General features: G+C 36.2%; 1 protein-coding gene across 1 annotated transcript in view; it reads left to right on the top strand.

Moving 5' to 3' along the window:
* The first annotated feature begins 5,028 nt into the window (after positions 1 to 5,028).
* The window catches only part of LOC120768755 (lachesin), a 78,720-nt gene continuing 69,810 nt past the window's right edge, over positions 5,029 to 13,938 (top strand). Inside the window, exons 1-2 of the mRNA XM_040095527.1 lie at positions 5,029 to 5,143; positions 9,540 to 9,658. Of these exons, the coding sequence (XP_039951461.1) occupies positions 5,029 to 5,143; positions 9,540 to 9,658 (234 nt within the window). The remainder of the gene's footprint in view (positions 5,144 to 9,539; positions 9,659 to 13,938) is intronic.

The following is a 13,938-nucleotide window of genomic DNA, read 5'->3' as shown; positions in this document are numbered from 1 at the left end:
TTAAGCATCAACCCGTTCCCACTCCACTAATAACGAAGCTTTATTGTCTTATCTTGCCATATCGTCGCTTTACAGCTTCTACTGTGTTCCAGCACCCATAATAGTCTCATCCCAAAGTAACTAAATGCCATTGATAAAGAGGTTAGGAGTTTTCTGACAATGTACCTCTGAACCAACCTGCCGTACTCTACAATAATGCGGTTAGTAAACAACTTAATTGTAAATAGTTCTCGTAATTCTCGTTAGTTATCGTATTTTTAAGTATAATAGATTTTTTACGCAGAAGTCCTAGAGCTATTCCTAATCTCAAACACAATTTCATCTCTGATCACAAACCGGCGGATTATTGGTCATCTCATCGGATTCAGTCTAAACGAAAAATGTTCGTATAGAAAGTCTTACAGCATTCAGTTTGCTTACCCTCGACAAGTCAAAATCTTCTTACAAACGTACAAAAGAGAGCTCCTGTCCACTAAAAACAACTAAAGAGATCGACAGATCGACTTCTCTGGTGGACCATACAACTCTAGAGATCAGGGCATCTTATGAATGTGGGCCATGAGCAGCAAAATTACGCTTGAGATGTTCTAGAGACGTATCTCGGAGCACTGCAAAAAGCTTGCACAGCCTATGCTGATATTCTGGATGAGCCGGTAACCACATTCAAACAAACCTTTCAAGTCTCCAGAGTCAGAGACTTAAGGATCGTGACTGCCGAGGGATTGCCTATTCGGGCGATGACGAACTTAGGGTCAAGGGAGTTCCTGTTCCTCCAAGGTGCGAGTTGACGCAAGGATACCTCATCATCGTAACTAATTGGGTCACTGGAATAAAACTGAGATGGTTTTATTTACTGGGAGAAAGCAAATCACGGATGCATCTTTGCTGAGGATTGTCAAGAGGTGAGATCTGTCACCGCAACTAGTTCTTTGGCTCTAGTGAAACCCATAATGTTCTATGGGCCCTTTGTGTGACGAAGGGGATTAGAAAATGTTGAGAGCAGCACTTATTTACACCAAACAAGTTAAAAATTTATTTTCTCTATAAATAGTGTAATTTTAACCCATAAATTCAATAGTTTATTTTTTTTTTGAGTCCCCCTAATAAACGTACACATACACGCACATGCGGCAATATTTACCAACGTATAGCAGCGATAAGGCTTTTCCGCCTGCCAAACAAGCCAAACACCCGTCGCCCAGCCAATCGCTCGCTCGGTAGCGGCGTAAATTGTATTTGTTGCTGTTGTTGCATTTTTCCTTTGCCACTGCAGCGAAATCGAATCATATCCGCAACACTTGAACTGTTGTCGTTTATTTCTACAGAGCTTGTTGTGTTGCCATCCTTCCATGCGGTGTTCTCTTCACAGTTATCCGTACTTTCCTTTTTGTTCTTTGCCTCTTTCGACTTCCTCCCGCTACTCCCCACGTCGTCGTATTTTGCCTTTGTAATATAGTGTGTGCGCACGGCTTTATCTTGTGTATGCAGTCGTTCAGTGGAAGCGTTGTACGGTATTTCCCTCCACGCCGTTCACTGACGTTCGCTCGCTTGCCTACATTTGGCTCTGTGCATTTTCTTTGTATGATATTCGGTTGCATGCGCATATCTCGCGTCAGCCGCTTTTTGCGCAGATACAGAGCAGATTGCTTGCGAACCAACAATTCAACGGAGTCGTTCGACCGATTGACTGGGTGTACATTTGTCTATTTATTCGGTCTTCTGACTGCAATCGGGGCTAGCGTATGCTGGATGGAGGGTTTTCGTTCCACACTCAGGGACTGTTCTGCCAATGGTAAGCGATTTATGTGGGTGAAGATAGGCATGTGTACATATATAATTCACATATCGTACATACAAAGGTAATGAAATATATATATTTCTTTAAATGATAAAAAAAATAGTAGATCACGAACCGAAGCCCTTTCCAACCCTTCCTTGTGATGTAAAAAGTATAATTAAAAGTCTAATACATGCTGAAGACAGTAGAGAAATGCAAAATTTCGACAGAACTGATCGTTGCACATTAAACGGAAGCCATGAAACACTCTTCGGATCGCTTGACAATTTTTTCAGCGAACATTCTATCCTCTAGTGGTGATCGATTCGTTCATTGTGGAAACGATTACAAGTTCCTCCTTCAATATGTTGCCTCTTTTAAAACTTTCGTTTCTTTAAAACACATCCGCATATCATATTACTTCTGTACACTTTGTTTCAGTATCAGGATCATAACACTAACCCTGCTGCATATTCGAGTTTTTTAGCTTTCCTGATGTCTATTTTAAATGAGTCTAGCAATCAACAAACTATCTGAAATTTTCTTTTATGCGAACAAGTTTCAATTCTCGTAAAGCATAACCCGATACTTATACAACAGATATAAAGATTATGGAAGCAATATATTGGAATGCAATTTCTGTTTAATAGTATTATAAGGTCTATTAACCAGAAATTGCATTCACAATATTATATTTTAACGTTCTTACTTACTCTGGATGACCCCTCAGTTTAAGTATTGTTTAACTTTAGCTAAATTGCCCTGGTACAAAGCTCACTACTTTATTAGAGAACCGTGCAAAGCTATTAATAGGCATTAATAGATTTAAATGCTGCAGCTTGAAATTGTTATAAGATCTTTCTCTTCTTCTACGAAGCGCTTGTCAGAGAATTGTTAATCTTACAGACCAAAAATGAAAATTGAATACCTAAATGAAGTAAAAGGGATATCACTTCAGAAACTGAATAGAATTTCCTCTCATCTGAGGGAAAAGCATTTGGAATTAACACTGCCGTCGAAAAGCCCGACTTTTGTCTAAGCTTTTCATTTGCTTCTGACTTATTTAAAAACTAAATATTTATTCTGTCGATTATTAGACCAAACCGCACTTTTCAAAGACATTCTTTTAATCTAAAAATAAAACTAGCTTAATACTCATTATGTGGCCAATCTGTAACAAACATTATGGGTGGGCTTTTTAATTCTAAAAGCCATCCATAGTGAGCCGCTGGCGATGACAACCCTTCACTTAAAAGAGCTTTGCAATGACTTAAGCTGATGTGTTTCACATTTATTAACACATTTAAGCCTGTATTTATATATAAGTCTGGAATATTTTTGGTTAGTGTAAGAATACTAGGACAACCGTCACCGGTTCGAAACACAAATGCAAAAATTAAATTTTCAAATATTTAAATTGTTGGCGCTGCTTTCGGCTGCTACTCACAGCCAGTACAAATAACCAATCTGAGGGAACCTAAAACTTATAGTGCCTGCAATTTTTAGTTAAAATCAAGATGAACGCCCCAAATTACGCCAGCTGCTCGGCCACATATTTGTAAAAGGTTGGTGGGCAATATTATTATCATTATTATATATATAAATACATACATACAAACATATGTATATACATATATGTACATAATTAACTGTACGTATTTATACCATATACGAACTAAATTGAGTTCAACGCAGTGCACCGCAAGCCAACCCACAAATCAGTATTCATTTGCAGCTTCCGCTTTTGCATCTTTACTAGCCAACGCACACAAAGTGTTCAGATAAAACAGAAAGTACAATAAAGTTAAAAAAAAAATAAATAAATAAAAATTATATAAATTGACTTCCTGTTGCGTGGCTAGTGCCACGGTGTGCAAAAGTAAATTATGCGCTTAAAAAAATGTTTTAGAAAATTATATGAGTATTAAAAAGGAAAATATTGTGGGCCAAGTAAAAAGTTCGCAGAGGTAAGAGTAGGGGAAGAAGTTGCAAAGTAAAAGCCTTATGCTCTTCCTGTTGCATGCAACAACCACGTGGACAAGCGACACAGCTGCAACGCAATTGAAACATTTTAGCAGCAATAATGGAGGAAGTGGGTGCTTAGCAGGAATGAAACTTAATTTGAAAAAAAAAACGAAAAACTAAAGTAAAATAAAAAAAAATAAGAGAAAAAAGTAAAACAAAAACAGAAAAAAATAAACACTAAAAAATGAAGAATGAAAAAGAGAATTAAAACTTTTTATTTCCAACAACAACCGCAAAAGAAATTACAGCAAAGTATTAATAGTAGATTTAAAATATAGCAAATAAATGTGGAAAATGTGAAAATAACTGTAAAAGCGTTATAAAAGTAAGTGTTTTGTTTGCTTCACTCTCGCTCATGCTCTTCTTTCTCTCTCTCTCTCTCTTTTGAAGATCTTTGCAGAACTTATTTTGGTTTTTATGGCAGAAGTTTGGATTGCTGCAGTTAATGTGCAGCAGCACAGCCAGCAGTTTTAAAAAGCGGCACAACAACAACAATACCAACAACTACTACAACAACAACGGCTATGAAAGCGACTAAGCAAACGAACAATAAGAACAACAACAACAACCATAAGCAAACGTAGCGAATTCGAAAGAAACAACAACAACAAGAAAAAAACAAAAAACTGGCATACAAAGAGTATAATACTGTATAAGTAGCAATAGTAAATGCAAATAAAGCGACCATAAGCGCATGCAACAACAGCAACAAACATACACAAAGAACTAAAATCGTACAACAACGGCAAACCAAGCAGTAAAAACGTACAACAAAATAGCAACAACAACAACAAAACGCAAAGTAGTAAAATCGTACAACAACATATTAACAACAACAACAAAGTCTGCGAATGCGTACAAAAAAAATAGAAAGAGCTTACGCTTGGACACCTGCAACTCGCTGGATTCAGGCGCCGCATGCAGCACCAACCGCCACAGCTGCAAAGCTAAACAAATAAAGAAAGAGGAGATAAAAAAGTTTAACAAAATTCCGCAGCAACTGCACAGCGCAGCAGCGAAGTGGCATTAGTATTCCACATATACTCACACACACTCATACATGCGCACACATACATATGCGTGCAATTACAGTTAGCATAAAACGCGCTACTTTTTTCACTTTCGCGCGCCTCCTCGCCTATCTGACTAACGCTCATTGCATTGCTCCTACTCGCTGGCCATAAACGCAACGTCTCACCAACACTAACACCACCAACGTCACCATCATGGGTCAGTTTAAATGTTGCTGCGTAGGCACTTTGTGGTGTAATGTTTTTCTACTACTCATCACAATCGGCTACCGGAGCGGAAGCGGCAGTGGTACGCTCGTGTTTGCACAAGGTAGGAGTCAAAAAGTACACATACACACATATGCATTCATTACAAAATGTTAACGCCATCGCCGCCATGTGTGGCCTTTTATATGCTTACGCGCGCAAAATGGAAAATGCAAGCATTTACTACACACACACTATTTACTATACGATATACTATATATAGTATGCATGTTCTTACATACATACATATAGGTATGTATACCTTTGTATATACATAAGCGTGTTTTGATACATATTTACACGCTGGGAAAATTTCATTTGAAAATTGTAGACAAATATTTGAGGCAAATTTTTTTTTCAATATTGTGTGCAAATGGAATTAAATACTATAGGCCAGCGGCAGCAGTGAGGAAACTAGTGAGAAATATTTATCGAGTGTACTCGTATCACTTCCTATATAGCTTTTTTATTAGTACATAGTATCAGCTTATCGCTTATTAGCTGTTATACCCTTTACAAATAAAATAATTTCTTTACACGAACTTGATCCGATTTCAACAGTTTCTCCGAAGATTGTACAATTGCCTTAGAATATCATCCATGCCAAATTATGTTCATCTTGTATGGGAGCTAACGCTATAGTGGTCCGATGTCAACGGATCCAACAAATCTTGGAGAGAAAAGATGAATAAAATTTTCAGATTGATATCTCAAAAAAAAGAGGGTACAGCTCGTCATGCTGATTACATAATTGTGACAAGCAAGTACCCCGAAATTGTAAATAAAACGCGAAATATTTAATTATTCATCATATTTTGTCGCCTTCAAAGTAATCCCCACCAGATTTTTTCTCATAAACACTTCTTGGGATGGCTTTCAGCTCCTTCAGCGAAGTTTGTTTTAACTCTTCGATCGTCTGAAAACAGGTTTCACGGCGCGCCAATTTCAGTTTGGTGGTTGATCGATGGTATTAATTGACTTTTTTTTTTACTTTATTGTGATTGTCACCGAATTCGAACTCTTTAAAATAAAAAAAATCAGCTTTATCGGAACGAGTTGAGGAAGAATGCGTTTCATACCCAAAATATCCACTAAATTATTCGAGCGTACTCGCGAGAGATGTCGAGCTCTCTTGGCATCTCTCTGACGCTAACCTGACAATTTTCAAGCACCATATATTTTTCAATATTTTCATCAGTTGAAGAGGTCGAAGGTCGTCCAGAATGAGGTATGTCTTCAACGAGTCTTTGTAAACTTTGTACCACTCTTTGGCTTATATTTTTGAATCACTATAATTTTATTTTCAACATTCGCAATGATTCCGCACACGAAATTTGATTGGAAATAAAATTTGAGACAAATTCTTTGTTCGATATTTTTATTCATAGTCCCTACTTATGCAGCTGCTGCAACAAAATGGTTGACAGATCGCTCTTAGCAAATTACATTCTTTTGAAATATCATTTAATTACAATTTCTTCTTGTTTTTTTGTTCCAATATAGATACATACATATACATATATTTTATAGGGATCAACCTTTCCTTATGAGTTTTATGCATCTTGGCAAACTTAACTTCAGGGTATAAAAAATTTTTAAACCGCTTAACGTTCACACTCACTTCGGTAAAATAGTACCCAATAGCCTCAATAGCCTCTTCATAGAACATATCGTCACCTAAAATGCAAAATAACGTATCATCAAAAAACTCGAAATTGAGTATCTTATTGATTACGACTCACTACTTCAAATTATATACATAATAATACATATGTCCAACATTTTTAGATTCTGTACTCAGGTATAAACCAGTTTTAACCAATATTAAAAAATGTTTTTCAATCTTGCTCCATTTTATTGCGTGTTTCATTCACGTCACTGTAAATTTTCGAAAATGCTGTTACGTTATTTTGCATTTTAGGTGACGGTATATAATGCATAATTCAATTCATAAAGTTTGGGTTTCTGATTTGACCAGGAATGTAATTAAAATTATGTTATGCTATTAAAATGCGGCTTCAATCAAGTATATTTTGCCGTTTTTCCTATTAATTCGTGAACATATTAAATAGATTTTTATGAAATGATACTAAACAATTCAATCTTAGAGATAACTTAAGTAAAAATGTTTAAAGTTAGTATCGTCTATAGAAGGAATCGGGCTGGCCCACAAAATGCCGTTAATTTATAAAATATCATAATTAATCGGCAAAATAAAAATTGCAGTATGGAAAGGCATCTAAGGTTTCAAATAGCTTAAAAAGTGGGCAGTTCCCGTTCCCTTATATGTTTAATGTATAAATATCACAAGTCACTAATGCTGTATTCAACAAGCTTGCTGAGAACTAATGCCACCAGCACGTTCTGAGGTAATGTGAAAATTGTAAAAAGCAAAAAGTGCGACAACTCACTAATAAATACGTCGAAAGCATTATGTTTCACATTCTATTATACAGAATAGCCGCATAGAAGCTAGCGTCGAAATTTTCCAATGGATGTAACAATGTCTAAGGGTGGGTCCTTTAGATGAGTTCTTATATCTTCAAAATTTCCCGACCAATATCAACCAAATTTAGGCATCATATTATCTTGATATTCTTAAATTTCACCGTGAAAATGGGCCAATTCGGACTACAACTACGCCTACCTCCCATATGTCGCAGTTTTTTATTGCAACTGATTTTTTCAATGTAATTTGTCTATATTTTGATCTAAAACCCCATCCACTAGAGAAGCAAGTTTTCCTCGCTTTTGCAGTACTCAATAAACAAGCCGTTGGTTATGCTCTTTGGGGTCATAACTATACTCCGGCTTTGACCTTGCGAAAAGAATGGTTTTATGGTTTTATAGAAAAAGTAGTAGCGATTAACAAAATCTATAGTAGCGAGTAAGGGTCTTACCTTTTAGCCTTGAAGAAACGACTTTGAACTCTTGGGCTTCAAATCCGATAGTAAAGTTACTTTTTTATCTTTTCCTTATCAGTTTGATTATACCATGAACAGGATACATCAAGTTTACCACAAATTTTTTAACACCCACAAGGAAACGTTGGATGCTCTATAGCGTAAATCTAGCGTAACGAGCCGAGTCGATTTAGCCATATTCGTCTGACTATGGGTCTGTACTCGAACTAGTCCTTAAGTTTTTGAGATATCTGCCTGAAATTTTACACACGATCTTTTCTCCCCAAGAAAATGCTTATTTGTTGGAACTGCCACGTGTGATAGCATATCGCTTCCATACAATCTGATAGATCAAAATTAAACCCTTGTAAGGTATATTTTTTTGACAAAATATGTTCAAGAAATTCGGCAATAATTGTTGTCCCCGGCAACGCTACAGTGGCCGTACATAATGCTCAGATGGAACGACTATCCAAATCAACATAAAAGTGTTTATTAAGTAACTTTAATACGACTTGAAGGTTGTTTATATCAAAGAACTTGACGCGAAGGAACTGTCAAAACGTGTTCGGTTTATTGCAAGCCGTTAGCACAGGGCATTGTTGAAGAAGAAATATGCACAACTTTGTTTCAGAGCATCGGAACACGCTGAGAACTACTGAACCAATTGAATTACGCCATAGAATATGAAATTTACAAAGGTACCGAAACGTTTTTGCTTCTGAGATCAAGTATTAACAGAAATATTCAACCTCTTTTAGCTCTTTTCACAGTAAACACTATATCACAATTACGAGCAGTATCCATTGATTTAAAGTTTCAAACGTATCAGATAGTAAGTATAAAGGCTTTTACTAAGGCGAGCTTGTAATCACTTTCACAAATAAAGTATAACCGACCCGTCCAAATCTATCTACGATGATCGAAAAATAAGGAGTCTTATTAAAAACATAGTTATGTATGGTTATGAGGAGATATCTAAGATATGAGTGTGAATCTCGTATATCTTTTTAATTCACAAGCAATTCTAAATCTCCTAGTAATCGGCCAGCTGCGCCACCTGTAAGTTCATCGATCGTTCACCTGTCTGTCTAGTAACCGATTACCTTTTCGCTATTTTCTTGTGACGCATGTAAGAGTGCGTAAAAAAGGTATACATAAGTCAATTTTCACAAAAACTACAAAAATTGCATGAGCAAAGTGCACTCACCAATCGAACAAGGACATTTAATGCGAAATATTTCCACTTTAAAGCTTCAACGCTTGAATGCAGCGTAATTGAGCGCTTGCAAAGTGCATTAGATATGAGAATTATGCAGCCATTGTTGTTGTAGTTTATCATCCACTGTTGCCAGCAAATTTATTTGTGCCACACATGTGCTTTGCGCACTTAACCCTCCATTTTCACTTGACACCACGAAACACACATATACATACATACTCACACATATACACATTTGAATGCATTTAACACACAATGCTCCATATAATTCTCACGTTCACAATCCATTCAACCAAGCAACTAACCAAACGGGCTGTCGTCACTTCCATTTGCAGGCCATAATCAACCAGATGAGCCGGAGCCGGAGTTCTTGGCGCAATTGACCAACTTTTCAGTGCCGCAAGGGCGCGATGTCTCATTCACGTGCGTGGTCAACAACTTGGGCCAGTATCGGGTAAGTAGCTGCATTGGCCATATATTCTAAGCTTTATAAGTATAACGGACGGTGTGAGGCTCCAGCAGATAAGAGTGTAGTATACATTTATATATTATATATACATACATATATGTATGTACCAAAATTGTGGGGCATCTGCTGTCAGTGCACATTACTATATAGGTATGTATGTATGTTTGTTGTTAGTGCGAGTATTGCATGTCGGTATGTGTGCCTGCTGAGGGGCCAGCGTTGCAATAAATTATTTTGCACTCTCAAGTGCAGAGCACGTCCACTCCCGTTCGGTGGGTGGTGATATTTATGTATGCGATTGTAGCAGTAAGTGAAGAAGTGAACGCAACTGACCTTAGCGTAGTCTTTTGGGTTCAATAGTAGTCGTCGCAGATATTGGATGCTCACGTACCATGGCTGCATATACTTAATGAAATATACTTGTATGTATTGTGCACGAATTTGTAGTGTATTGATGAAATGAAGAGACTGAACATACTACGTTTCTATGGAATATTCTTTAACGGTTTTAATGGAAGAAAATTGAATTAGAGATGCTAAGAAATAACTGTGTTTTCTTCCTCTCCAGCTTTACCTTTAGCTGATGAGTGTAGTTCTGTACATTAAGTCTGTTGATCTATGTATTTCTACCGTTAAAGTCCTCAAATCTTTACGAAAAAATGTTTTACTTTCAACTTTAAACAATAATATACTTCAATTCTCCATACTCTTTTATGTATTTGGACCCATCGGTGTTAGCATAGTCAAGTATATAAGTCAATTATGGAATGGTGAGAAATGACGAATATGCCATTTATTCTAGTATAACTGGAGCATAAAAATCACTAATATTTGAAGTCAGGTCTTTATAGGCATTTCAAGTATTCGAGTTAATTTTTAAATGAAAAAAATGTGTCTTGAAACTCAATTAGTTTGCATAGGTGAATTAAAAATGTTGAACCTCGTATCTAAAGAAAAACATGACCACTGACTGCGGTACCCTATACTAACCTATTTAGCTGAGTATTTACGAAATTTTCATTCATTTTAGGGTTCTGAATTAGATCCGTGGAATTATGCTTTCTGTTATGACATTATAGAACACCCACGTTTTATTCACTTCAACAACCTTTCTTTAGTATATCTACATTAGTGATTATTATTCTTACCTGTTTTACCATCAAGAGTTGCCAAAAGGCTTACTGATTTATTATCATTTCTACAGTGTAAAATCTTAACTATTTGAAGCCCATTGTCTCAATTAGATCATTTTGAAAAGCCACACGTATCATGATGTAGATCAGTGGTTCCCAAACTTATTTTGTCTACCGCCCACTTTGAGAATAAATATTTTTTAGCGCCCCCATTTTTCACCTATTTAAAAACCACTCTTACTTCAAATTAATTATTGTGACCTATACATGTATATTAACGGAGAATTCAAAACGAAACTTTTACTATAACCAGCAACTTGAAACCTAAGCGCAGTAGGTAACATACAACGGCGTTTAGGTCTAAAGTTAACTCTTACGGGCTCCACCTGCCAATAAGAATGATTATTGAAACTTTATAGTATTAAAACAGAGAATATTTTATTTAAAATAAAACTAAAATAATCGATCCATATATAAAAACTAATGTGAAGGATGAATCTGATGTTGTTTGATAAATTTGTTAATATCAGGTTCCAATTTACTCAAGAACAGTCGCAAAACGCCACGTTTGGTAATAAGCAAACGATTTCTATTTTTAGTAAGCAGTGTTGTCACAGCACTAAATCCACGTTCACACAAATATGACGATGGAAATGCTACCAAGAATCGTTGAACGATTGACCACAATCCAGGGTACAATTGCGAGATCGGTTTTTGTAGCCAAAATTCTTGGTAACCATTTTTGAACTTGATTTTTATTTCCTCGTTTGTTATCAATTCTATAAGTTCTTCTTCCAGCTGCGGTGACATTGCTGTGCTGACATTTGAAAACGGATCCAACACCCAGTCTCCAAGTTCAAAATGTCCTGGTATCGTTCGGTGAAGTCAATGTGGAGGTTTTCCAAATGTTGGCAGTAGACAAACAATTCGTCCTTACTGCATGATACTGATAAATTCGGGAAATTGTGAAACTCACGTCTGAACAGATTCTTTTTGTGTAGAAGCAGTTTAGCTGCGAAAGCAGCAACGACGTTTTTTGTTTTAATTAAATTTAGTTTATCGCATTGCAGTTGGAGATTCATGTCGTTGAACAGTTTATACAGGTCTGTCATGTAAGCTATATCATTCCTTGATGTTATGAGCTTGTCTTGAAATTCTATATCTTTAGTTTCTAAGAACTCTATAACAGAGTCAAACAGGTTGGTGAATCGAGTTAGACAATTGCCTCTTGATAGCCAACGAATTTCAGTATGAAACAACAAACGGTTGAAATCGTCATTGGTAACACAAAGCTGATGAAATAATCTATCATTCAAAGAGCTGTTGCGGATTTTATTGACTGCTTTGATGACATATTGCAGTGATTGAAGTAGTTTTTCACTTTAGTTTCTAGCAACTTAATGTTGTCTATGAATAACGCAATGTACACCAAGGACATCTGGAATTTTATTTTTTAAGTACGCTATGAAGCCTTTATGGCATCCTGTCATAGCCGGAGCGCCATCCGTAGCAACTGAAATAATATTTTTCAAAGGAATCTCTTTCTCATCGCAAAACTTTTCCAATATATTGAATATGGTTTCGCCTTTTGTATCGGTCTCTAAATTTCTATCAAATAATAGTTCTTCACATATTTTCTCATCTTTAATAAAACTCACGTAAGACAACAACAATGCTTCATTAGTTGTTAAAGTGGACTCATCGAGCTGAATTGAGAATTGGCTTGTCCTCAGCTGATTCTTCAAGGTTTTTAGCCATTTCATCAATTCGTCTTTGCACAGATGCTCAAAGGAATTTTTCGGATAATATCTGCGGCTGGTTTATGAAGCACGGTAGTTATTACTTCATTTATTGCTGGCAATATTAACTCTTCTCCGATGTTATGTGGTTTGCCTTTTTGAGCAATTAATAAAGAGATATTGTACGAAGCTCGAAGTCCGTCGTCATCTTGCTTAGCAGCCGCCGAAAATAGTTTTGCTACACTTGGCTGAGTATTATGCTTCTTCTCTAGGTCTTAAAAATATGCTACATTCTTGTCTTTCTTATCTGGATGCATTTTATTCAAATGATCTTGCAGTCTTGAAGGCTTCATCCGAAAATGTTTTAGACATAGAAGACACAAAGGCGAGGATGGGTATGTGGGATTTTCAATGAATCCGAATTTAATGTATTCCGCACAATATTGCCGTCTCTTCTTTTTTACTTCCGACATTGTTTTGCTTTGAGAAATACGTTTAACTTTGCGAGTAGTGTAAAGGAGGCGTAAGTATTGCTCTTCTATTGCGCGCAAAACCACAAACGAATATAAAATAAATATTACATTATTTATATAGGAATGCTTAAGCACAATTATTATATAGTAGTCCAAAAATATGAATTCTTATTTTTCCCAGAAATACATTTGTAAAAAAAAAGATCTTTATCCGGTTAACATGATTTTCATTTTTTCTATATTCAATAAAATAGGACAGATATATGAACTACGCGGAGAGAAATATCGAACCGAGTTTGAGCAATCTTTTAATTCATATTAGCTGATGTTCACAAGTTGTTGTTGAGAGTCGAGAGCTCATGTAGTCGTTGTCTAAGAGGCCTCCTAGCTAAATAAAATTACAAATAACCGCACATTATCCACAAGAGTAAACCTGCGAAATCGATCCATGTTTGGTGGAATTATTAACTCTGCTAAGCGATTCTTTCGACCGTATATTGGCCGCAGAGCGAGATGAGTCGTGCAATCCAAGCCATTACCTTGGTAATAAATTTACACGATTTGCAAATGTTGTTTCGAAGAAAATTGGTTCTTTATGAAATAGCATACCCTATTGAGTATAAATAAAGTAACATTTGTTAAAAAAAAAAACCAACAACGAAAAAAGTACTGTCTGACCATAGATCTGAAAACCGCTTCATACTTTCGGCAAAAGAGGCAAGGCCCAAGTGCTCTAAGTGGTATATCAAACATAACTTCCTTGTTACAACCGAATTGATATAAACGGATTTAAAGCTTTATGGGGTAGGCTTCACAATGGGCAATGATGCAGAAGTCTCACTTGTAACTAAAACCCACGAGCTATCGCAGTTTTTGTCCTCTACCGTGCAAGGATGTAGATTTTTCCTCTTATTTTTTAT

This window comes from Bactrocera tryoni, chromosome 2 (genome assembly GCF_016617805.1).
Source record: "Bactrocera tryoni isolate S06 chromosome 2, CSIRO_BtryS06_freeze2, whole genome shotgun sequence".
Classification (NCBI taxonomy): Eukaryota; Metazoa; Arthropoda; class Insecta; order Diptera; family Tephritidae; genus Bactrocera; species Bactrocera tryoni.
The sequence above is the reverse complement of the archived record's forward strand: the minus strand, read 5'-3'. Positions and strand labels throughout refer to the sequence as shown.